The following is a 26,911-nucleotide window of genomic DNA, read 5'->3' as shown; positions in this document are numbered from 1 at the left end:
CTTTTTGCCTTTGATCTTCATTTGCCCAAAGCGCTCACAAGGATATCCAGTTGCCTCATTTGTACCATCTCTAGAAACCCGAGGGCCTGGTACCACACTAACAGGCTTCTTTTTTAGAAGATTGCTATCACAAACACCCGACTTTCTTTTGAAAAGTGTGACAGCTTCACTCAGTTGTGAAGGACTGTATGTTCCCTTTAGTGTTCATAGTTCACACACATACACCACCCAAAGGTGAGTGTTTATAGACATTGCATGGCCTTCAGAGAGAGTTCTCACTGTTGGCTAAAACATTTTATTACTTGAACAAGTTGAGAAGTAAGCGCTTGGCTTGGCACCTGCGTGTGACTGACCCACTGGGTGTTTAAGGGCATCTGCGTGCGGGCGCTCACAGTTGACTGGCCCACTGAGTGTTTAAGGGCATCTACGTGCGGGTGCTCACAGTTCTGCAGACGTTGACACAAAGCGCAACATGGGCTCAGCCAGAACAAAAGGCCACCCCAATAAAAGAAGCCTGCGGGGCTCTGGCTTCCTGTTCTCACCATTGGTTGCTTCTAGTGCATGAATGGTGGGGATAGCAGCCACATTTTACCTCTTGAGTTTTCTGCCCCTGCCAAGCCAGTGATAATACCTGAAGATGAGGAAGGGGTCTTAGGAGATCCTCCTGCAGGCTGGTGAAGCAAAAGGGGAGCAGAATATGATTTGTGGGGAAAGGACATGCCGGCTATCTTCTGAGTAGCAGGTCATTGGGTGCAGTTTTGAGGCAATCAAATCACTAGAAGGTTGGGAGTGGTTGAGGGTCCCAGCAAGACAGTGGACCACACATCTGGTGGGAAACTTTTTCTGTCTAGGAACCCCACAGACACCCTTCTCCAGGTCCCTCCTTAGAACATTTATGTGCTAACTTCGTGCCTCCCTCTTGTGTTAAGAGTGGCTGGGGGCCGGGCTAGAGAGATGGCTCAGTGGTTAAGAGCATTGCCTGCTCTTCCAAAGGTCCTGAGTTCAATTCCCGGCAACCACATGGTGGCTCACAACCATCTGTAATGAAGTCTGGTGCCCTCTTCTGGCATGCAGGCATACACGCAGACAGAATATTGTACACATAATAAATAAATATTTAAAAAAAAAAGAGTGGCTGGGGGCTAAGACACCCCCGTTCCCCTTAGCAATCGCCTGTTAATCATAACCTTTGGGTTGTGGGAAGTCTGGGTCTCAGTGCTCCATCCCTTGCTTGCTTCACAGTCCAAGCGATCTTTATGGATCAACTCCTAATGGCTGTTCCACGGGTGCCTAGCATTGGTCCCAGAGTTCAAATATCCCTTAAGGAAATAGGCTTTGTAAGGAAAGAACTGTCTAGCTGAGTTGCCTGTTGAGCACCAGACCTCGCTGGAAATGCCACACCGCAGACCTGGGATATGGCTTAGATCCATAATTGCATACAACTGCTCTTAGGCTGGTGGCCACTCATAGCGCACACCAGTAGTATGTTCCTCCTTTGTAGGAGTGGTCATCTGATGTCTCCCTGGTATACAGGCCCTGTTGGAAGTGATAACTCAGCATTGGCCAACAACCCTCCCACACACTGGTCGGGAGGTGGAAGAAACACAGAAAGTTAATCGCCCCCAATTCACTCTGCAAAAAAACTGTAAGCTGCGATCTCCCCAGATCACTGAATCAGCTCTCTTAAACACCAGCTGGAAGAGTCTGCTCTGTAGATGCAGGTTCCCTTAGAGGGAGCAGGCCTTACCTAGCATTAACGGCAAGGAGCAGGCTCCTGCCATTGCTTTCTGCGTTGGTTTTCCTGCATCTTCCTCGTCCATCCCGACTGATCTGCAAGCCCCGGGCCAGCTGCATCTTCTTCCTCTTGATCTCCTCCAGTGTGATGACTTGCAGAAGACTCCCAGAACTTTATTTCCCTCCACTCATCAGCATCCCAAGTCAACACTAGAATCTCCTAACCCTTTGGAACTTGCACTTCAAGGACAAGTTCCCCTTGTGTCCTCAGATTTCCCCTCCTACTGGGAGAGAAGACCATGAGTTCTTTTTTGCATGTTTTATTTTTGTATTATATAGGAGTGTTTTTCCTGTACTGTGTAAATGTGCCGGTGCCCATGGAGGCCAGAAGAGACAGCGGATGCCTTGGACCTGGAGTTGTGAGTCACCATGTGTGCTGGGAGACAAGCCTGGGTGCCCTTAACCGCTGAGCCAACTCTCCACCTTAGGTCTTGAATTAAAAACCAGTGTGGGCTACTCAGTGAGCTGCTGTCTCAAGACCCTCTATCCAATAAAGGTTTCTCTGAGAAAGGAGGGTTTTTTTTTTCTATCAAAGGTGGGTAGCCCACTAAGAGCTAATATTCCCTACACTACTCCCACCTTGTAAAACTTTTACATAAATCTTTTCATCTCCTTACCCTGTAAAACTTTGAAGTAAAGGCCCGGCTGCATTCCTGGAACTTGACCATTTTCCTCTTCCCTACATTTCCTCTTCCTCGCCGCTTTCCCGATTAACCAGTTCAGGGTAGACTGTGAGGTCGAACCTCAGCCAGCGGAGAAGCCAAGCTCCCCTGGCAGTAAGGATGAAAGATGAGCCGGGCGGTGGTGGCGCACGCCTTTAATCCCAGCACTTGGGAGGCAGAGGCAGGCGGATCTCTGTGAGTTGGAGGCCAGCCTGGTCTAGAAGAGCTACTTCCAGGACAGGAACCAAAAGCCACAGAGAAACCCTGTCTCAAAAAAAATCCAAAAAAAAAAAAAAAAGGATGAAAGATGAGTGAGTCCATCTTGGCCATCTGTGCAGCTTGCCAACCCCATTTGGGTTGAGGCCCACTTTTTGTGGTAAGAAGCGGCCTTGCCTGGTTACTTTCTGTTTCACTGCACGATTGGAACCGAATTCTTTCCCAGCGCCACATGTCTAGAGCGTCTTCTCCACCGTTTCCTCATCTCCCATGTCCCACATGGCATTTTAGTACCATGTACATTTTTAAACTTGCTTTTGGCCTCTTAACCCAGGTTTGGAAATGTGCCAAGTCTCAACCATGCTTTTTAACCAAGTGAAAACATTGCTTAGGAAGTCTTTAAACATTGTTGCTAACATTTCTGTTCCTCCTTTCTCTTAACACTAAGTCCCAGGAGTCACTAGGAAGAGAAGAGGCAGACATTAGGTTCTCAGAGAGGTGGGGTGGGGAAGGAGGCACCAGGTCAGCGGCTCAGGAAAACCTCCTCCTGGGGCTGTTTGTGTGCTACCTCGCCTACATGTGAGTTCACTAATGCAAGTACTTGGTGGAAATGGAAATACTGGCTTGTCTGGACACTGGATAAGACTAATAGGGAACTGAGTTCAGAAGGGGCCATCAGGATGCTCTGATGTAAAGCCCAAGTAGGGACTACTCTGACCCCAGTCCCTCTCCCAAGATCCTGTGCCTCCCAGGACACCAAAATCATCAAGTGAGTCCATCCTCGGTAGTTGTGCCGCTCCAGAGGGTTGCCACTCCAGCCCAGCACCTCAGCTGAGCATGGTCTCCACTCCAGCCCAGCACCTCAGCTGAGCATGGTCTCCACTCCAGCCCAGCACCTCAGTTGAGCATGGTCTCCACTTCAGTCTTGTGTGTATTTGCTTTCAACTTTGCGGCAATGTTTTGGTTTTTAAATTGATTTTAAGACCCAATATTGTAGCTGTAAGGGAGTCTTGAGGTGATCTGCATGCATGTCAGAGCATTCTCAGGAGGGTCCCAGGAGACCAGCCTAACCACAAGATCCCAAATTACCAGCGAGAGGAAATCAAAACAGCTCCCCCAGATGTCACAGTGACAGCTTTACTCAGCTTCCCTGGGTTCCAGCACTCCTCCTGCAAGAGCATCCTCGTGGACACTATTAACACTGGAAACTTGGCCCCTCCTCGGCGTCCCCAGCAGGCCTTAGGCCCTCTTGGCTCTCTCTAGAATACCGTCATTGGTGGTTCTCCACTGCTGCCCTCCTCCCTCTCGGCTCCATCTTCTCGGGGTTCCTGGTTCTGGAAGCCACCACCCTGTTGTGCTGCTGTTTTCTTGAGTGAGGAATGACCATCATGGTGCTCACTTAACTCTCAAGAGAGACCAGCTCACACCCAAGCTCATCCAGCTGCCCTGCCCTGCAGATACTTCAGGGTGTGAGTAAAAAGAACCACCATTCCATCCTTACGCTAAAGGGAAAGAGGCATTCTGGTCCCCTAAAATTAAGTGTCTCCTGCCTCTCTTTTTCTCCCAAATTGTGAAGTTACACTCTTCCTTGTCCAGATTCACCACAACTCATCTGTGTGGTGACAGCTTTGACTGTGATGTAAGGAAGGGACTCCATGCCACCCTATACACACGCACGTGCACGCACACACACACACACATATACACAGACACACGCATGCGCGCATGCACACACACACACACACACACACACACGTGCGCATGCGCACACACACACACAGAGGCCACCATGGATAAAGAAACATGGTTGCTCTGAGGCTTCCTCCTAAGTGGTAAAGCCTGTCTTGTAACATGGCTTGCCAAGCAATTTTCTGTGGTTAAAAAATCAAGTTCTATTTTAAGTTATATTTTTATAAGAACGTGATTTTTTCTTTCAGAGCCAAATGTTTAATCACAACACAATGCTCACACATTAAAAACAAAACAAAAAAAACCTCCCTGTTCACTTCGAACTTAAAGGACAGGAGACCACAGAGTGGTCCTCATCTGAAGCCAGTCCCCTGCAGTTGTCCTGGCCGTTCCTGAGGAGGAGAACGGGACTTGGAGGCGACAGCTGCTCATCTTCCCTGTGTCCCATCTCCACGACCAACAAAGCTTCCGCGAAGACACCCATCAGCCTTCTGCTCTGGGTGCCAGGGTCTCTGATCCTCTCTCCGAGGGCCCCCTACCGCCCCAGCTCACGGTCCCCTGGCTCGGCCTGTCGCCGCTGCTTCACCAGCTGCTTGTCCAGCTCCCGGAGCTGCTTCAGGAAGCCCCGGTTGGGCAGAACACAGCGGTTCTTAGCCACTTGTTGGATGGCATCCACCAAGGTCATGTTCTTGTGGATCATCAGGTAGGCCAGGACCAGGGTTGCTGAGCGGCTTCGGCCCATGGCACAGTGAACCAGGATCTTACCTGCAGGTGGAGGGGGACAGGAAAACCAATGCTGAACGGGATGAGGCGTCTTAACCACATTCATCCTCTCTGTTGTCCATAGTTTGGATTGGGCCACAGCTCCCCATCTGCAAAATGGGGACACAGTCACTTGTCTCTTTCTTTCATAGGGGTGTTGGGAAGGCAGTTTGTGTCCAGTAGACCTGTTTGCTGACTGGTGTGTGGTAGGATTGGTGAAAGTCACATTCATTGCTCCAAAAGAGGAGAAGGCACCAAACCTGGAAGCTTTTTCTTTTGTCTGTTTATTTAGTCGTGTTCAGCAAGGTTCAAAGGTCAAAGCCTACCCCAGGAGACTGACTGAGAAATCCCCTTGCACAGGGTTCCTTGACTCTCCAGAGCAACCGGTGCCCCTACCGATGCCCCCTTCTTCCCAGAATCTGCCCAGCAAAACAGATTTCCCCGCACACTCTTTGTTCTTGACTCCCAAACCCACAAACTTTAGATTCCCCCCACCTCCTCCCTTCTCTCCCCTTCTACTGTGAATGGAAACCCGGGCCTTAAGCCTGCCGGACAACCATGGAACTACACTCCCAGCCTTTCAAAGACCTTTTCTCTATTTTGTTTATTTCATTTAACAGTTTACATTGGAGAGCTTTGTATATCAGTATATGAATAGTTCTCTTTTTTTCTTAAACCACCCTCCTCCAACCATGCTGGGAATAAAACCCAAGACCTTACACATGCTACACACCCTCCAGCTACGTCCCCAGGACAGTGCTTTTCAGAGCATATGCCTTCTTTCTTTACTAATGTGGGAGATCATATGCAGGGCCTTACATGTGCGCAGGGCCCATTATTCCACTGAGCTAGACCCCCTGGCCCTTGCAAGTAAATATTTCTAAATACTTTAATTCTTTATATTTTTGGACACGGCTTCCCTGTGTAACCCAGGATGGTTTCAAACTCAATATTGTCCTGCCTCAGTCAGTCCCCCAAGTGCCAGGATTAAGCAATTTAACTAGAATGTGCCAGGAGAGCCCAGGATTACCCTGGATTGACCGTCCTGTCTGGACTGGCGGTTCAGGACAAGGGTGTGAACGCCTTTACATCTGTGTGACACCGTGAATATGCCAGAGCTCCCACAGCCCCCAAAGGACTCAGGACACATGGGAGCCTGCTGACTCCCTTCTGCCACTAACTGCCAGCTGGGTGACAAATGACAGACCCACTTAGCCTCCTAAGCCTTAATTTCCTTAACTGTCATGTGGAGGGGCAGAATCAGATCAGTAGTGAGAAAAACCAATCAGGATAAAGTCACATGGCCCATCAGGCTTTTAAACAGTGAAAATAAAGTACATTGTGTTATCATTTATAAAGAGCTGGTGGGGGACTGGACCCACGAGTGGTCACGGAGGCCTCGCGGGTCCCCCAGCAGGTGGCCTGAGGCCTCTGCTGGAGACACAGATACGCCATGCAGAAAGTTTGGGTGTAGAGTTTATTTAGTGGGTTATGGAGGGGAAAAGGAAGGGGAGAAAGGGGGGAGAAGAGAGGCAGAAGCTGCCTCCCCAGAAGAAGGGCAGACAGAGAAGGGGCGGTGGGGAGGGGAGGTTGGGAGTGTGGGGGGCTTGCCTCTTAAGGGGACAGGGTACCAGGTGACAGACCAGGCCAGCAGATTACAGTTTGGGTTTCTTTGTTTGGTTTGTTTGGTTTTTTTTGTTTGTTTGTTTGTTTGTTTGTTTTTTGACAAATCCCAAACCACCAACCAGCTAAACAGTGGAAGTAGTTTTACTGTGTCTTGTGCCAGGGGCACAGGATGAACCCCAACAACTAAAGCCAAGAAGCCCTGTCTCCATGCTAGTTCTGGAGGGGGTTTTGTGGTGTGGTTTGCTGTGGTTTTAGACAGGCCATATGTATCCCAGGCTGGCCCTGAATCCACCACGTACCTCATGACACTTTCAGTCACCTAATCCTCCTGCCTCCACATCCAGGGTTCTGAGGTTACAGGCACACGTCATCATACCCTGCTAATAGCACCTTTAGACACTGACCCTTTTGACTGTTAACACACATAACTTTGTCCTCGTGACATTCACAAAGGCAGTGGCGCCTTAGTATGAATGATGTCCCAGGTGTCAGTATGCCAATAATCACTGCTAAGTCCACCACCACACCCTGGGGAGGGGGCAGTCAGTTCCCTCGAGAATATTCTCAATGCAACAGTAAAAATGAAGTTATATCAAATTTCAGCCCTGGGGTACACTTCATGCCATATACACAAAGCACGCTGGATGCATACAACGAATATTTGTCTTTGAAGGAAAAACAGTGTGTCCGGTGGGCAACCAAACTTAAGTATTTGGTAGCACTCTTCTCAGAAGTGAATAAGCAAGGCCCAGTTGTGGGGCACATGCCTGTGGTGGCCAGCACTCAGAGGCAGAGGCAGAAAAACTACTGTGAATTTGAGGACTGCTTGGTTTATCTACAAAGTTATCCAGGCCACCTAAGGCTACCAATCTGGAAATTAAAAAAAAATAAATAAAGTGAACAAAGGCAGTCTGTCATTTCAAAGAAAATGTGATGTGTGTGTTGTCAGGGAGTTTGGAATTCTAAAACTCCATCTACAACAGGATGCTGAGTTTCCTAACCCTTCAATAGTCTCCCATTCGGACGGGTGTCACATATCTCCAATTGCAGCACTCAGGAGGCAGAGGCAGGAGGATTACTGCAAGTAAAAGGCCAACCAGGGCTACATAGTGACCTCTTCTCAATAACAAACCAAGCGGGCAAAAAAACAAGAGCACTCAAGGGCTGGGGCTGGTGAGAGGAAGAAACAGCGTGGAGCCATCAGCAGTGTGCGGTGAAGGCAGCGGGGATGGAAAGGCCCACAAAATTTGGCAAACCACAATTTTCGAATGCCAAGTATAGAACTTGTGACTTGTGACTACAGAATTGTGGCAAATGAGTCGTTCAAAGTGCAAGACTGGCCGGCGGGTTTGTTTTTGTTTCTAAGACAGGGTTTTATGTACCCCAGGCTGGCCTTGAACTCCCTACATAGCTGAGAACGGTGTTCAATTTCTGATCCTCCTGCTTCTTCCCCTTCAGTGCTGGGATTACAAGCTATGATGCTCAATTTACAGGTGCCGGAGATCCACCAATCCATGTTTTATTGTTTTCTAATGAATATTGAAATTTTTCAGTTATTTTCAGTGGAGAAAGCTTTGATAGATATTACCTATACATAGAAAGCCTTTAAGTCTCCACTGATTTTTAAGAGTGTAAAATGTTCTGAAACCTAAAACTGTGAGAACCAGAGATCTCGATGCTGTTCAGGCCAATACCACCCATATCCACAGCCATGGTGCACACGTGGCCAGGTCCCACAGGTCTCCACTTGGTGGCGCTCTAGAGCCCACCCAGTACACTCACTGGCCAGGACTCCTTTCAGCTTTGACTTAAAACTCATTGTCATTGTTCCTGCTTTGCGGACTGATGGGGAACAGGTTTAAGAAGTGAAATGTCTTGTCAGATGTCGCCCACAAGGTCAATGCCACAAGGAGCAGCTTAATGCAAAATGTGTTTGGGAGGCCCTCGCTGTGTGCCACTGTGCTCTGAGGTTTAGCCTCTCTTCTCCCTCTGTGGTGGGCGTTTCCTATGGCTGTGGAATTCTCTACTGAGGTTCAATGGGTTGGGGTGTCTGGAGCTGTCTGTCTTCCCACCTCACAGCCTGATGGCTGGAGAGAAAACAGAAAGTTCTTGTGGACAATTTCTGCACAGGCACGGTTCTCTGTCCTTTTCACACCCTTCACCCCACAACCCTGCTGTCCTCATGGGACGAATCCCAGGACAGCCACAAAGGCCAGAATAAGACAACAAAAGAAACAAAAGAATCCCTGCATGGAAGGCACCCCAGTTTTCCTATCTCACTCCCCCTGGGTTGGGAAGACCTGTGCCCCGTGACCAGTTGCAAGGACCACAGGGGACCTGGCACAGAACTGTCCTCCAATTCATCTTAATTAGTGCCTTTCTTTCTCCCCCAGCCAACAAGAAGGGTGAGAGACAGCCCCTTTGTTGCTGTGCCCTCTAGGGGGCACTGGTCCACATTCTCATTCTCATCCAGCATGAACATCCAAGCCAATGAACATCGATGATAGATGGAGTGTTCCATCTGTAATGGTCTGCTCTGTCCCTTAAAGAAACAAGTCACGCCCACATCTCCCACCCCCCCCCCTCCGCAGAGGCAAGCTGATCTTCAGCTTCCGACCTGAGGAGTCCCTTCATTCCTTCCTTCCTTCCTTCCTTCCTTCCTTCCTCCTTCCACTCCCCCTTCTCTCGGGCAGCTTCTGTCTCTCTCTTCTCCCCACTTCTCCCCTGCCCCCCTCTGTTTCTCTCTCCCTCTCTCTGCCTCTCTCTCTCTGCTCTTCACCCCTATTCCCTTTTCCCCTCCATAACCCATTAAATAAATATCCAACCTCACTCTGCATGGCATGTCTATCCATGTCTCTGTCTTGCCCACTGTGTGGCTCCCTGCCCAGGACCTGCAGTGTGGTCATCTGTCTGTCTCTCCTCGTGGGACTGACTGCCCTGTCGAGGTCTCTCACCCACCACACAGCTCCCTGCCTGGGACTGGCTGCTCTTGGGACCCCGCAGCCCACTGCCTGCCGCCACTTAGGGACCATAACACCATCTACCCAATGGAATGTTCCATGTAGTGGCTACCTGGCCACTGGCCAGCTCTGCCCATAGCTAAAGTGCTTCTTTCTCTCCTGTCCTAACTAAAGACTTGTGATAGATGACAGCTGTAGCCCATAGCTTTTGAGGAGCCTGAAGTCTCTGCTGGTCTCAGGTGCCCCTGGGCCTCACCATTTTCCTGTCCCCAGAACCTCATGGTGCTGTTCCTTTTTGGCTCTGGGGCTCTGTCAAGTTGACCGTTGAAACCCAATGTTGGTGGGAAACTGCAGTGGTGAAGGAGGCCTGTTCCCAGTACTTGCCTGAACTTCAAGAAACCAGGAGGCTTCATGACCGTGCTACCAGCCCTAGCAGGGTCCTGAGGTAGGCAGTGTTGTTAGTACCAATGTTTTCTAGTTCAATTCAAAAATGAGTCATAGGTGACCTCACTTGCCCTGGATATTCTGGGTCATTTCGAGGTTGTTCGTTTGTTTGTTTATGTGTTTTTGAGATGGGGTCCTGCTACACCACTGGGGCCTGGCCTTGGACTCTCGGTCTTCCTACCTCAGCCTCCTTGACCTAGAGTCTCACCAATATGCCTAGTGCACCAATGTGTGCACCAATAGGCCTAGTGGCTATACACTTGACATATTTTATTATAGTCAATTATCACAGCTACCTAGTGGCTTTAATGAAGTTATCATTGCCATTCTACATGTGAGGTCACTGAAGGATGTGCAGAGAAGTGGCTTGTCCCAGTCTCAGCCAGTGAGTGGCAGGTCGTGTTCTAAGTCCAGGCAGTGTGACACCAGAGCTTGGGCACTGCTCTGCAATGCTGCCAGTGTGTGTGCACCAGACAAACGTTTTACAAATAATATGTACCTTTGCTACATGCAATTTGTGCTATTATCGTCTGTTCTTTCTCTATTCAATCAAAAAAAAGAAATGAAAGAAAGAAAAAACTAAATACTGGGCACATCTACCATATTGATTTTATGATCTACTAATATTTTGCAATCTATGCCTGAAAAATGCTGTCTTCAACCAAATATTTACTAGAAGAGAAAATGCTATCATTATAAGGAGAAATTCTAAATTCAGGATTTCTAATGCATTTACCTGGGCATGGTAGCTCATACCTATAAAACTGAGGTATCATGATTATCATGAATTTGAGATGTGAGGCCAGCTTGGTTTACAGAGTAAAATCTTTTCTCAGAGAAAAAAATCTCTGCCACATCCAATTGCTTGTTTTCAGTGGTGTCTGAAAAGTGAGCTTCCATCACTCAAATCAGCAGCCAGTGCAGTGAGATGGTTCCCTGGGTAAACTGACTACTGGGCAAGTTGATAACCTAAGGGCTGTCCCAGAACCCACTTGGTAGAAGGAGAACCAACTCCTGCAAGTTGTCCTCCAACCTCAACAGGTGTTCACCCCTGTGCACGCATCACAGATACATGATGATGATGACGATGACGGCGATGATGCTCATGACAATGATGACAATGATGATGACGATGACAACGATGATGCTCATGACAATGACAATGATGATGACGATGACAGCGATGATGATGATGACGATGATGACAATGATGATGACGACGATGACGGTGATGATGATGATGACGACGACAACGACGATGATGATGACGATGACGACAATGATGCTCATGACAATGATGACAATGATGATGACAAGGATGATGACGACAATGATGATGACGACAATGATGCTGATGACAACGATGACAATGATGATGATGAAGATGATGATGACAACAATGATGCTGCTGCTGCTGACGACAATGATGATGACGGCAACAATAATGATAATGACGATGACGATGACAATGATGATGACGAAATGTCTATAAAGGCATACCTGCCAAGCCTGTGACCCACAAAACCTACCTGCTGTTCATGCCTGTGCACCCTCATCAGCACCACCTTCCTTGGTTTTAGGGACTACCCTTGCCTGTTCCCCACTCACTGGCTTGGAATACAGGGAGAAAGACTTCCTACTCCATCCAAGAGATGGAGGATGTAGAGGCCTTCAGAGAAGGCGGACAAGGTGTGAGTCCAGCAGAAAGGAAGGGGACCTTATAATACTTGGGGACAATCTGGCCTGGCTACAGCTTAGACACACCAGAGAACAAAACTCCTGCCAGAAAGATGATTTCATCTATAATCATACCCACGTGGTCTGTAGCGTGCGTTCATGCGTGCATGCATGCGTGCATGCAAATGGAATCCAAGGGTTAACCTCAGATGTTGTTCCTCAGGCACTGCCCATCTTGTCTTTTGTGACCAGGTCTGTCACTGACTTGGACCTTGGCCTGTAGGCTCGGCTGGCTATGGGTCCCAGCCTGTCTCTGAATCTCCAGCACTGATATTACAAGGGCAACATCACCACATCTGGGGTTTTGCTTGTTTGATTTATTTGTTTTTTCACATGTGATCTCATGGGAACTGAGATCCTCAGGCTTATACTGACACATTATTCTAACTGAGCTGTCTTCCCAGCTTGGATTTATTTTCCAACTCTTTATTTTTCCTGAGACAGGGTCTCCCTATGTAGCTGTGGCTGGCCTGGAACTTGTATAGATCATTCTGGCCTCAAACTCACAGAAATCCATCTGCCTCTGCATCTTGAGTACCGGGATTGCCTTCTTCCTCACCCCCTTCCACCCCAAGTCTAAACAGTGCACTACTGGGCAACGTTTGCAGTCCCTGTGTTAGAATTTGTGAAGACTTCAAAAGTAGACCGGGGCCTGTTTAAGACAAAGAGTGAGTGCCGGGCAAGCTGTGTTATCTGGAGCAGGTAGTATCTGGCGTTTCCAGATCTCACTCTCTGTTAGATGCTCCAGCATCCACCATGAGCATCCACACTAGGCTCCCTCGCAGCACTTTGTCCTTTCCAGTGAAGAAGGTGGAGTTTATGTGTCAAATCTTTTAGCCAGCTTGCTTGCCTCCACTTCCGTGATAATCGGTGACTTTTAAATAACACAGTCAACAAAGAGATACTCATGTGAAGGACAAAAGAGTCCTCCATGAGGCTAGGGTGAGGGGAAGGCTCTTCCCTGCTAAGTGGATGCTGCCTCTGATTAGTTCTGTGACCCAGGGCACACCCCCTGGTTTCTCAGAGTCTGTTTTCTCAGCTACCAGGCAGGACAGCAGACTAAATTACTGCTCCCACCTAGCCACCATGATGGAGGTTTCCTAGTTCTTCCAGAAGGTCAAGTTGACATAGAGTAGGGGTAGAAGTGAACCCCAGAGGCTGGTGACCAGCTGTGGGTATAGCTCCATGGCTCGGCAAAAGATAATGTCCCAAACCAAACCGGATACAGTGGTATAAGCCTGTAATCCCAGTACCAGGTGAGGCAGTAGGATACTGAATTCCAGGATAACCTGGGCTATGTAACAAGACCCTGTGTCAAAACACAAAATAAAACATGAAAAAGAGAAACGAGCCAGGTGGTGGTGGCGCACGCCTTTAATCCCAGTTCTCGGGAGGCAGAGGCAGGCGGATCTCTGTGAGTTTGAGCCAGTCTGGTCTACAAGAGCTAGTTCCAGGACAAAGCTACAGAGAAACCCTGTCTAGAAAAAAAAAAAAAAGGAAAAAAGAAAGAAAAAGAAAAATGAAAATCACACAGCACATGCAGTGCCTGGGTTCAGTTCCCATCATTATAAAACAATAGGATCAAATTAAGAAAATAACAAGAAGGGTGGGCATAACTGGCAGTGAGGGTGGGCTATAGGGGTGTATTTTGGGCTGGGACTTGCCAACAAAGGGCAAGAAATGCAAGAGGGAAGAAAGAGAAATATAGTGATATTTTGTTTATGACCTAACAAATAGAGCTTGCCTGATGATCAGAGTGCAGAGCAGGCACACTGGTCAGCCTTACAGACCAGGCAGTGGGTGCACACACCTGTATTCCCAGCAGTCACACTAGTTAGCCACAGAGGCCAAGCAGTGGTGGTGCACACACCTTTAATCCCAGCAGTCACACTAGTTAGCCACAGAGGCCAGGCAGTGATGGTGCACACACCTGTATTCTCAGCAGTCACACTAGTTAGCCACAGAGGACAGGCAGTGGTGGTGCACACACCTTTAATCCCAGCACTAGAGAGGAATGTAAGGCAGAATGAGACAGGAATGCGCTCTCTTTTCAGTTTGAAGGTTTCGTAGACGTAGGAGTTCTCTGGTGGTTGGCTGCTTTGCTTCTCTGATCTTTCCGCTTGAACCCCAATATTAGTCATGCTACAGAGAAAGGCCTGCTTTGGGAACGGACTGTTCATCAACACTTCTTACATCAGGAGTATAATAGGAAACATGCAACCCAGGTCTGGCTCGGAAATGCCGCAGCAGTGCCCCTTGGTTTTTCAGCGCATGACTCGACACTATCAGGCCACCCCCTGCTTGTGGCAGACAGGTTCAACACCTGTCATCCGCTTCTCCTAGCGTCTGTGGCAGTGCTGGAGCCAAGCTAATGAGCCTTTTCTTTTGTTCCTCGGACCACTCAGGACACAGATGACAAGTGGATGATCACGATGACATTTTTGTTTGTCCTCTGCTGGCACTTGAAATGTGAGTGGCACGATAGTAAAATCCAGATTGAAGGTTTTCCCTGGAAAGTCAGTTCTGCCACACTGGCATCGATTCTCCCAAGAAACGCAGATGGGGGTTGAACAGCAGCTGTCCCCTTCAAAGGGAGACACAAGGCTGTCTTCACCCCATAGCTCTATCCCACTGCCTCACAGACAGCGCCGTCCATTCAGAGAAGAGTTGGCATTTCAGACCCTGGCTTGTGGAAGTCTTTAGACGTGCAAAATTCAAAGGTCATTGAGAATGGAGCCCAACCCCCCCACCCGCCGACAAGGTCTGCTCCCTAACCCCAGCCAGTTTGTTTATGGGCACACTTCACCCATGCATTGTTTCCTGTGCGCTCTCTGACTTCTCTAGGCACCCTTTCCCCTTGACCCGCCCTTTACTGGGTGCTTTCATGCTCCCCGTCTAACACCAGCCTGATGCTTTCTTGCTCCAGAGCCCAGATCTTTTCCCGATTTGGCAGTGAGGCCAGCTTCTCAAACAGTGTGCTGGGATACTATAACAAGCTTTCATGTGAGTATATCATACAAGTTCAAAGTCGGAATGTCTTTCTTTCCTTTTAGGACCGGAAACTTTACGGTGATGAGAAGCACGTGCTGGCATAGTGCACAGTCCCTCTCTATCAAGTGCATCCGCGGGCCTCCTGCGCGCCAGGTTCTGCGCCAAGCGCTTTCCGGATCCCTCCGCTGCTCCTCATCCAGCTGCTCAAGGTTCATATCTCCATCGCTGGAGGAATCACTTCACTACGGAGTTTTGTGAGGAGAAACTGAACCCGTCCTTGTCTTGTCCAAGGCCCCTTCCATTAAGAAGGAGTTCTAAGACATAAAAATGGCAACTGAGCACATGAAACAGATATTGAAGGACTGGATTGCTGTACTGTGTCACCCGTCTGCCCCTCCCCCAACACACAACCACAAATACGGTTTCGGTTAACTTCGAATACAATGAGGTGAATTTTATCTCACGGTGAGGAGTCAGTTCAGTTGCTTTTTTGATCCTGTGTGGAAACTCAGAATGTACACAATACAAAAGACATCGGTAACTAGAATCACAAAAAGACAGCTCAGAAATGATACGTCCCTCCCTCTAATCCAAGCGCACTGGCTCTGAGGTTGTTTTTCATTGCACAGTGTCTTCTGGTCCAGACTAGTGACAAATTTTGTGGGTGACTATGTCTGGCTGTGGAGCTAGCTAATGGTGCCATCAAGGTCCACGGGCTGGCAGACTTGGCCTAGGCCTAGCCCCAGGTTGCAAGCTCTGAAGCAGGTCAGTTGGTCAGCGAGCCTTGGAATTCCGGGCCCCTTGTGGCAACAAAGGCTTCTTTTCAGTAACTGGATACCCTGAGTTATGTGATGACTCCCACAGGGGTGTAACTCATGAGGCTGAAGTCAGAGCCCCGACTAGGTGGGTGATGTCCCTTTGGCCTCTGTGGAATGTACTGAAGCGCACCCAGCAGCAGTAACTGCATATTGTCTTACCCTTGATGCCCTTCTCTCCAAATAGCCTTGTAGCTCCCGCTGCATTAGAGCAGCCAAAAGTGCGTTTAAAGGGCAAGGATCAACACTTTGACTTAAAAGATGGATAAGTGACATTGCGAAACTGGGACACTGCGACCCTCAGACCCTCTAGTGTAGTTCATACAAATAGTTGAGACTCCGCAACTTTTAGAAGGTGTGTGTCTGGGGGGGGGGGCAGTACGTGGGTTTGCGTGATTAGCAGAAGTATTTCAAGTCTATTCATGGGTTCTCAAGCAAGCCAGCTCCTTAAAAATTGAAGTCTTTGGCTCTGGTCCAGTTTGGGCCCAAGCGCGATGCAGTTCCCAGCTTTGAGAACTCTAGACCACCCAGGCCTTTTTGAAGGATGGACGGCCGTTCCTTCGTAGACAGACTCAGACCAAAAGCCCGGCCGTGTAAACCTCCGGCTTTCCTTTCCCAACAGTGGCTGTCAAGCCCAGAACTCCACAAGCAACGTAGGTGGCGGGGCAGTTAGCTCAACCAATCCCTGCCGACAACCCTCAGCCCCAGGGCACCAGGTTTGAGAATCCCTTTCGCACTACTTTCCACGCTGCGGGCAGGAGGGCGGCTTCTTCCTGGGGAGGGGCCTACGTATCGGGGAGGGGCCTTTCCCCTGAGTTGGGGGTGCGGATCTGCCTTGGCAGGGCGGGGGCGGGGTCTCGGCTTGGGGGCGTGCTCTATGCCTGGAGGCGGTACCTGACGGGTGGGGCGGAGCCTCAGCCTGGGGGGCGGGCCTGGGCAGGGCACGGGAGGAGAGTGTCTCTTACTGTGGTCGTCTCGGAGCGCCGAATCGATGAAGGCGGCAGCCGAGTGGAAGAAGATGCTGAGGTCGAAGCTGGGTACGTCGTCGGCCTCGACGCCGTGGTACTCAATGGCCATGTCGCGGTAGTAGTCTGGCCCAGTGTTCACATTCCAGCGGCCGTGCGCGGCGTTCAGCACATGCGTGAAGCCTGCTTTCTGCAGCCCATAGCGGTCCAGTGCTGTGGCCCTGGGGCAGGGAGAAGGGTCAGTCGGTGAACACCATGTGCTTTGGGAGGTGCACGGCTGTCTTCGCGGGACCCTGGGTCTTCCCAGTACAAGGCGCTTACAAGTAAAGACCCAAAGAAGTCCCTCTCTTCCAGAGCCCCACCTGAGCACATCCTGGTGTTTCAGCTGAGAAAGCAGTCCCCAGGAGAAGGCCCTGGCTACTTTCACTTTGCCCTTGTCCTTTCATTTTGGATCATTCACATAACCCTGCTGTTGCTGGTGCTGGACCTGCCAGATCTCCCCATAGGCCACTGAAATAATCTGTTCATCTGGGTCTGCTTCACCGAGCCGCAGGAGAGCCTTTAAAAGAGGCCTTTAGTCTGAAGCCTCCATACATTTATGGGTTTGGGAGTCATAGCTTTAAAAACTGCTTCAAGTGGGTGGTTATGTGGGAGGATTTCGTTGGGGTTGGATAAAATTCTTAGATTGATGCTTCCAGGGCTGGAGGACACACTATGGGTGAGGGCTGGATGCTCTCTTGACCCCTTCGCCTAGTTGGGCTTGCCTTGTTTTAAGGACTTAACTTCCTCCAGGTGCGAGTCTTGGTTTTCAGCAGAATTTCTAGCAACAAAAGTAAGGTCTTTGAGGTAGTTAGCCTGAGAACGGAGCTAGACCAAAAAAAAAAAGTTCACTGGCTAGAGTGTCAAGAGCAAGCAGTTTTTCCTAAAGGGAGTGGGGGGGCGGGGGGAGAGGGACCTACTACAAGAATGAGCATTGGGGTCAACAATGAGGAGAGGAAGCAGAGGCGAGGCAGACCATGTCAAGGAAATACCACAACCTAAGGTGTGAACACTGAGGATGAGGAAGGAAACCATGACTTCTGATGTCAATCATTTATCCCCAAGTAATGATGGGGATTCTTTGGTGTGCTCATGGTGCAGAAAGAACAGGTTGATAAACCAAGGTCTCCGGGGAAACTTCAACTCTAATAGGTGTAGCAAATCCCAATTGAACAGCAGGAGCCATGAGACACTAAGGGCCACATGATACAATATAGCATAGCGTGACCATGAGACTGCGTTTGGAAGGGTGCTTGGCAGAGGCAGAGTGATGGGTGCGGTGCTGGAGGCCTTGGAGTAAGGCAGGAAACAGACTGGGGCAAGAGTGTTTCATCCAGGCTGAAGGAATGGCGAGGAAGACTGGGAAGGCTACCAGGCTGAAGGACTGAGCAGGCACGGTGGGTCCTGTAGGCACAGTGAAGAGGAGTTTGGATATTACTCTGGCCGTAGATGGCTTAAGAAAGGGGTGAGCGTTGTTTAAAAGATCAGTATAACTGATGTGTGGAGACAGATGGATTGGAGGGAGATAAAAAGTAGAAGCAAGAAAGGCCTGCTGTTGTGAAAGAGAGGAAGGAGGCATGTTCTGAGGGGTATCTCAGCAGACTAAGTGGGAATCAGGGGAGGAAGAGGGGACCAGATCATATGATGGGAGGGGAGGAGCCTGGGACCAGAGTGTATGGTGGAGGAAGAGGAGAGGAGGCAGGGACCAGTGTGTATGATGGAGGTGGAGGGAGGAGGAGGGGCCTAGAGGGTATGATGGAATGAGGAGAGGAAGATTTGGAGGGAATATAGGCTTTGGTCTTAGAAGTGCTTGGTTGTCAGGATCAGTATCTGGGGGTCAATAAGAACTTTAGTCGGTGTTTGAAGAGAGTGATGGGGTTCAGCTTTAAGAAGACCTGTTCTTCAATATCACAGAGACCAGCCCACTATTCAGGGAAGGGTAACAGGGTGTCAGACCTCAACACTAGAGTGCCAGAGTAACATGCTGTCCTAAGTTATTGTTGCCATGATAAATGCCATTAACAAAAGCGACCTGATGAGGAAAGGCTACAATCCATCAGCAAGGGAAGCAACAGCTTAAGACAGGAATCTGAGGTAGGAACTAAAGCTGAGACCGTGGAGGAGCCCCAGGCTCACAATCAGCTACGTTTCTTACACAGTCCGTCTGCCTAGGGCTGGTACCACCCACAGAGGTTGGCAGTTAGGAAAGTACCCCCCACAGACGTTCCCACAGGCCAGGCTAATGGAGGCAATGCCTCAACTGAGAGGTTTAAAGAAAAATCAAAATGTCAAGTGTTTCAATTGCAGTAAACAAGGTCACCTAAAAAGGACTGTAAACAGGGTATTCCTAAGAAACAATGTTTTTTTCTAAGCCTAATGCAAACAGAATGCCCCTCCCTTCGGGATTATGAAGTAGATGTTGTGGCCAAGGACAGGCATTGGGCTAATGAATGTAGATCAATTAGGGACAGTCAAGGTAACCCTTTGCCATCAGGAGACACCTTGAGGGGACTCTTGCAGGCTCCTATGCCAAATTCATTACCATTGTTTCCTATCATTGTGGTGGAAACTCCTTCCCAGAGGAATTAAAGAATCTAATGCCTATTGTAAGAAACCATACTTCTCTGAATGATTGAACAGCTGTAGAAGAGAGAACAACAAAAAAAAATTAGGAGAAACTGTAAAACAAATATTTTGGAAAATTCTATAACTGAACAAAGACCAAAATTAAAAATACAAATAAATGACATTGTCTTTGAAGGTCTTGTAGACATAGGTGCAGATGTAACAATAATTGCACCAGAATATTGGCATCCAAATTGGAATCTTCAGGAGATAAATATTCATGTTCTAGGGATCAGAACATTATCTCAGATGAAACAGAACATGAGATAGGTCAAATGTATAGGGTCAGAAGGATAGAGAGAAAAATTAAAATCTTATGTGGCTAACATAGCAATGAATTTATGGGCATGTGATTTGTTACAGCAATGGAATAGTCAGATTAACAGCCTCCAATCTTAGAAATAAACCACAGATTAATGTATGTTTCTGGGGAAAATATAGAAGGCATTATAAAGACCAGTCACCAACCATTCAGTTTGTACAACAGCTGCTGATCTTTCAAAGGCACCAAAAGCCCTACCTTTAAAATGATTGACAGACAAACCTGTATGGGTTGAGGAATGGCCTTTAGCAACATAGAAACTATAGACCTTAGAACACCTGGTACAGCATATTGAAGAATCAACCAGTTCTTGTACTTCTGCTATATTTGTTATTAAAAAGAAATCTGAAAAATGGTAACAAATCTAAGAGCTTTTAATAAGGTGATTCAGCCAATGAGCTCTCTACAGTATGGAATTCCTTTGCCTTCTCTACTACCTAAAGAATGACCTCAGCAAGGCATTGATGGTACATGGTTTTAATCCCAGCACTTGTGAGGCAGAACAAGGCCAGCCTGGTCTACATAGTAAGTGCCAGGACAGGCTCCAAAGCTACTCAGAGAAATTCTGTCTTGAAAACAAAAACAAAACAGGATGGCCTCTTGTAGTTATTGATTTAAAAGATTATTTCTTCACTATACCTTTACAAGAAAAAAAGACAGAGAAAAATTTGCTTTCAAGTTGCCAATTTATAATAATTCTCAACCTCTTAAGAGATATCAATGGAAGATGCTCCCTCAGGGAATGTTAAATAGTCTCACTCTGTGCCAATATTTTGTACATCAGTCATTGGAAATGATACATAAGCAATTTCCTCAATCTGTAGTTTACCATTACATGGATGACATCTTAATAGCTGATTCAAATATACCTTAGAAAGAATGTTTGAAAAAGTAAAGAAAATTTTGCCTTGTCGGGGATTACAAATTACCTGTGAATAAATACAAACAGGAGATTCTGTTAATTATTTAGTATATAAAATAGGTCTACAAAAAATTAGACCCCAAAAGGTGCAAAATAGGAGAGATCAATAGTGGACTCTTTTTTTTTTTCTTGTTTTGTTTTGTTTTTCAAGACAGGGTTTCTCTGTAGCTTTGGAGCCTGTCCTAGAACTAGCTCTTATAGACCAGGCTGGCCTCGAACTCACAGATATCTGCCTGCTTCTGCCTCCCAAGAGCTGGGATTAAAGGTTTGCATCATCACTACCTGGCCAATTGTGGACTCTTAATGACTTTCAAAGATTGCTAGGAGACATTTCCAGTGTACATCCCACTGTTGAGGTAAAAATGAAAAACTGAGTAATTTATTCAAAATCTTAAATGATGATAAGGACCTAAATAATCCAAGAGAATTATCAGATGAAGCTGAGAGAGAATTGGCTTTTGTGGAAAAGAAATTACATGAAGTACATGCAGGTTGTTTATTTCCAAAGCTTGATTACATTTTGGTTGTTTTCCCTCTATGCCTTCTCCTGCTGGAATATTAACGCAAAGGAAAGATACTGTTTTAAAATACATCCTTTTTACCACATAAACAGAGTAAAAAATTAAAAATTTATATGGGAAAGGGACTTGATTCTAAAAGAAAAATTGAGACTTCATCACTTAGCAGATATAGAGCCAGCAGAAATTGTAGAACCTTTAACTAATGAAGAAATTGATAAATTATGGGCAGAAGGTGAATGTTGGAAAAGAGCTTGCAGTAATTTTTTTGTGTGAGATTAACAACAAATATCCCAAAAGCAAGGAAATTCAATTTATAAAGAAACTAACTGTAGCCTTCCTCACATTGTATGGGAAACACCAATAACCAGCACCCCTACATCCTATACTGATGGAAATGAATCAGGAATGTCAGGTTGCAAGTCAGAAAATTTGAGTAAAGTGGATCTAAGCCCTTATGATTCTGTTCAAGAGTAATAGTTATATGTTATTCTTATGGAATTAATAGATTTTATGGAACCTCCCAACATAGTTACTGATTCACAATATGAAGAAAGAGTTGTTTTGCATATTGAAACCAATGAATTTATAGCAAATGATTCAGAATTAACTTTTTTATTTATCCAATTAAAAGAAATAATCAGGAATAGGAATCATCCTGTATATATAAAACACACATCCAATCACATATGGGTCTTCCAGACCCTCTAGCATAAAGTAATGAAGAAATTGATCAATTATTGATTAGAAATATGCTGAAGGCCTCAGAATATAAATTTTAAAAATCATGTCAATAGCAAAGATTTAAAAAAAAAGACTTTTCCATCATGTGGCAACAAGCAAAGGAAATTATAAGGAAATGCCCTACTTGTTCTTTATATAACCAAACTCCACTACCTGGAGGAAGTAACCCAAAGGGCACTCAAAGGAATAAAATCTAGCAGATAGATGTATTCCATTTTGTAGAAATTGAAAAGTTAAAATGTGTACACCACACCACTGATACCTACTCAGGATTTAAATGGGTGACTGCTATGGGACAATGGTCTTGTATCCTGTCACTTGTATAATTTTAATAAAAAACTGTAGGAAGTATAGGCAGGAAGTAGAGGTGGGACAATTAGAACAGGAGAATTCTGGGAAGAGGAAAGACTCAGTCTGCAGCCATAAACCCAGACACAGAGGAAGCAAGATGAGAAGGCCTCACTGATAAAAGGTACCAAGCCACGTAGCTAAAACAGACAAGAATTATGAATTAATGTAGGATGTAAGAGTTAATAATATGCCTGAGCTAAGAGGCCAACCAGTTTATGATTAATGTAGACCTCTGTGTGATTTCTTTGGGACTGAACAGCTGTGGGACCTGGAGGGACAGAAACCTCTGTCAACAGGTGACTGCTTTGAGTTCAGAAAAGTCTGATTCGGTAATCACACATTTGCTAGACGTTATGGCCACATGGGTATCCCTGCACAAATAAAGACCGACAGTGCTCTAGTATATGTCTCTAGTAAAATGAAACAGTTTCTTGCTTGTTACAATATAAAGCATATTACAGGTGTACCACACAATCCTATAAGGCAGGCAGTTATAGAAAGATTAAACTGAACTCTAAAGGATATGCTAAGTAAACATAAAGGGATAATAAAGACCCCCCAGAAATAAAGATTGCTTAATGCTTTATTAGCTTTGAACTTTCTAAATGCTAATGAGGAAGAAATGACAGCTGTAGAGAGACATTGGGTAATAGGAAAACCTACGAAATTAAATCAGCCTGTATACTTTAAAGATGTGCTGAGCTCAGAATGGAAACCAGGATATGTGTTGGGGAAGGGGTTTTGCTTTTGTTTCCATAGGAGAAGAAAAGCTATTTATGGATACCATCAAAATTGATAAAGGTTTGATTTGAACAAGAGAGACCTCTTGGTTAGAAGAGGTGATAGTCCATCAACCAATGTGATTATTCAATCTAAACTAACTTATACAACTAAAAAAATGCTTCTCGTTGGATCAGATATAACTTGTCAAAAGGAACCTCCCCAAAGTTAAGGTTGGGGCAGGGTTTTCTTTTTGTCTTTTTAGGAGAATGAAGGCATCCAGCTAAGGAATCTGAAGACCACTGGACAAATGAGACATGTGAAGAAAAGTGTAAATCATCCAGAAAAAAAAGTGCACCAAGAAAAAGGAGTAAATTGGCCTATTGGCATATTACATCTCCAACAGGATAAAATTTCATAAATCTTCCCAAATGTTTCTGCTGTTCTCTATAGACATATAATGCCATCAGCCTTTTTACAGTCCCAGTCCAATTAAAAATTTAAGCTAACTTTGGAGTTGAAGTGTGACTCTCTCCTTCTCTAAACTCAAGCATGCTTGTTAAAGTAAAATCCAAAATCTCTGTTTCATGTCAGAACAGCTCACCTCATATGGGACAGAAGAAAAAACAAAATGGACTATTTTACTGCCACCAATCTCATAATCTTTTGGTTTTAATTTGACTCTTTAAAACTTTTCTTAAGGTATAAATATATCAAAATTTATAAGATATATATGTGTGTGTGTATGTGTGTATTTTAAACATTTTGTCATGATATTAATGGTCATATAGAGCACTAACTAATCCTAGAAAAAGGCTTCATCTAGCTTCCTGTACATGATTTCAGATTTGAGTCTCTATCAGGTAACTAGGAATTAAGTCTTTGTACTCTGGATGTACATAACAAACACCGATCCTTAACCTCATTGAGATCTGCTGCATATGACATTTAAAATGTCTAAATTTTCTACAGTGAGCCATGACCACACCTAACAGTAACTTTGAAGTCTCCAAAAGGATGGGGCCCCACGACAATTCCACCAGGACTATAAATGCACCAGTAAGCAGAAAACCACCACCTAAAGATCAGCTATGAACTACAAACTGCTCAGGGCAATTTCAAGGTGGCGAGCTGAGATCCAGCCTCACAGAATACTCTAGCCAGGACTTGAGACAAGCGCCTGAACTTTCCTGCTATGCAGAGACTGGACAACAAATGATATGGTTGCATCTCCTAGGACTTGACAATTAACCCAAATTTTTCTTTTCAGGCTGTCCTAAAGATTCTGTTGCCCTCCCCAGGCAGCAGGAAGTAAACTTAAAAAATACGAGGTCACATTCCCAAGGGGTGGGTGTGTGGTTTTTGGTCTTTCATTAGGTTACGGATATTTGTCATTGTTTAGGGGGGTTGGTTACAAGTTGTTATTGGTAATGGTCAGGAAAGAAGCTGAACAAGAGATTAGATTCGGGGTTCTTGTTTTGAAAAGAAAACATGGGGATATTATAGATATGGTAAGATAAAAAGGTAGATTATCGATCTACTTTGAAAAGAAAAAGAGAGGACATACAAAAGGATTAAAAGATAGTTTCTTGAATCTACTTTTAAACCAAAAAAACTACTAGTTTTAAATATTTTACATTTATATAGATTTTTGTATACTGATACAAATTTAAGATTATTTTTGTTAGAACATACTGTACATACATTTCTAATCTTGTTCAAGGTATTGTAATTATGCAACTCATTTAACAATGCAATGCAAATTTCTAGTTCTTAAAAGTTATTATTATCAACTGTTTAGGATCATAATGAAATGCAGGTTAGTAATTAGTCACCTACTACAATCAAACTTATTGTCATATTAGTTATGTTTTCAAGATCAAACAAAGATACATTTTAGATAGACACATCATCTTCAAACACTCCAGAGATCTACAAAATATGGCATTGAAGATATTTTAATAATGTAGGGTTTTTTGATATTGAGACACGTCTGCTTCTGACAGCACCAATCTACTTCAGAAAAGATGAAGGACATTGAAGAGACTCCATATGGCGTTTATTTTCTTTGTGGCAAAAGTCTGGGCAAGAAAATGCCTTTGCCTTGGCTGATGATAGACAGTGACTGCTAAACTTTGCCAAGACAAGGTGGACAGCCCTTCAAGATATTTTGCTTCAAAGAAATGTCTCTCTGGTTGGCCAAAGACGGATGCTCCAATGTTCCAGAGGAAACATGGATGACCGCCCAGGCAGTCAGCTGTTTCCGTCATTTCTCACATTTTCTGGAAGTCACTTGTTTGCACTTCCTGCTTCCTCGGGTAATATTTCCTTCTCGGGTCTCTAATGGAGTTAAAGATTTTATAGTAGTTATAGTTTTCTTTGTTACCAGATTCAGAAAAGAAATTCACTAAAGAAATGTAAAGTGTATTAGGTTGAAAGACACAAAAAGGTAGTTTTGGTAATGCAAGTTAGAATAGAAAGTGAATCAGGTACAACCTTTTGGACTCAGCAAGATTGGATCGATAAGGAGTATTTTCTCTGAATTTGTCAAATGCTAATTACATTGTTGATGTAATTATTGCCTGTTTATATTGTATGTAGTTATTACACTTAATGTATATAGTTTTTCTTATATTAGTTATAACCTTTCATTTACTTTAGACAAAAAAGGGAAATGTGGTGATATCTTGTTTTTACTCTAACAAAGCTTGCCTGAAGATGAGAGGACAGAGCTGGCCACTAGTTAACCTTAAAGATCTGGAGGTCTGGACAGACAGAAAGTGACACAGCTGGGTGCAGAGAGGAATATAAGGCTGGGGAGACAGAAGCTCACTCTCTTTTCAGTCTGGAAATTTTGTAGAGGTAAGAGCTGGCTGTTCTGCTTCTCTGATCTTTCAGCTTTCATCCCTAATATCTGTCTCTATGTTTTTATTATTAACACCAGTTAGAGCTTGTGCTACATTCCAGGCCAACCTGGACTAGACTGAGGTCCTGTCTGAAACAAACCAAAGAAAGTTCGGTGGTACACTGCAGAGGCAGGTGGAACTGTCTCTGTACGTTTGGACTGTCCATGTACTTCACATGCCCTGCACAACCACACACACATACACACACACACACAATAATAATAATAATAATTAGGAAAACTGAATCACTGAATCTGATACTCATTCCTAAGTGGCCCTTAAGGAAACCTGGTTCAGATTTACTTTCCAATGTGTAAGGATGTGTGTATGTGTGTGTGTGTGTCAGTGCACTAAATGCACGCTTGGTCCCTGAAGAGTCTGGAAGAGGGCTTTGGATCACCGTCAGTGGAATTAAAGTATAGTTGTGAGACACCCAGTGGGTGCTGGAACTCAAACTTCGGTCCTCTGGAAGGGCAACGAATGCCCTGAGTCCCTGTGTCATCTCAACAGTCCCCAGGTTCTAGTTCATATTGTTTGTGACTTTCCTAGGTATGGTGGTTTGAACGGAACAGCTCTCACAGACAGACTCAAGTGCTCAGGTGTTTGGCCCACGGGGAGTGGTGCTATTGGAAGGTGTGGCCTTGTTGGTAGCTGTGTCACTGGGGGGGGGGGGCAGATTTTGAAGTCTCGGATGTTAAGACCAGGCTCAGTGGCACATATTCTTTTCCTGCTACCTTTGGATCAAGACTTGGAAGTCTCAGCTCTTTCTCCAGCACCATGTCTGCCTGCACAATGCCATGTTTCCTGCCATGATGATAATGGACCAAACCCCTGAGACTGTAAGCCAGCCCCAATTAAATGTTTTCCTTTATGAGAGGAAATGAGAGTTGCCGTGGTCATGGTGTCTCTTCACAACAATAAAACCCTAACTAAGACAGGATTTGGTACCGGGAGTGGGATATTGCTGTGATAAGCCTGACCACTTGGTTTGGAGGAATGTGGACTTTGGAGTTTGGATTAGAAAAGCAGTTAAATGTTTAAAGTGGGTTTAGTGGACCACGCTACTAGAAAGTGGAAGACTGTGGTGCTGAGGGTGCTTTAAC

General features: G+C 45.8%; 1 protein-coding gene across 1 annotated transcript in view; it reads right to left on the bottom strand.

The window, feature by feature from the left end:
* Window positions 1-4,672: 4,672 nt before the first annotated feature.
* Window positions 4,673-26,911, bottom strand: part of Dusp29 (dual specificity phosphatase 29) — a 46,782-nt gene continuing 24,543 nt past the window's right edge. The window contains exons 3-4 of the mRNA XM_057786567.1: window positions 16,662-16,882; window positions 4,673-5,126 (exon numbers count right to left, since the gene is read on the bottom strand). Coding sequence (XP_057642550.1) covers window positions 4,897-5,126; window positions 16,662-16,882 — 451 coding nt within the window. The 3' untranslated portion in view covers window positions 4,673-4,896. The remainder of the gene's footprint in view (window positions 5,127-16,661; window positions 16,883-26,911) is intronic.

This window comes from Chionomys nivalis, chromosome 12, assembly GCF_950005125.1.
Source record: "Chionomys nivalis chromosome 12, mChiNiv1.1, whole genome shotgun sequence".
In the NCBI taxonomy this organism is placed as follows: domain Eukaryota; kingdom Metazoa; phylum Chordata; class Mammalia; order Rodentia; family Cricetidae; genus Chionomys; species Chionomys nivalis.
This window is presented reverse-complemented; position numbering and strand designations above follow the sequence as displayed.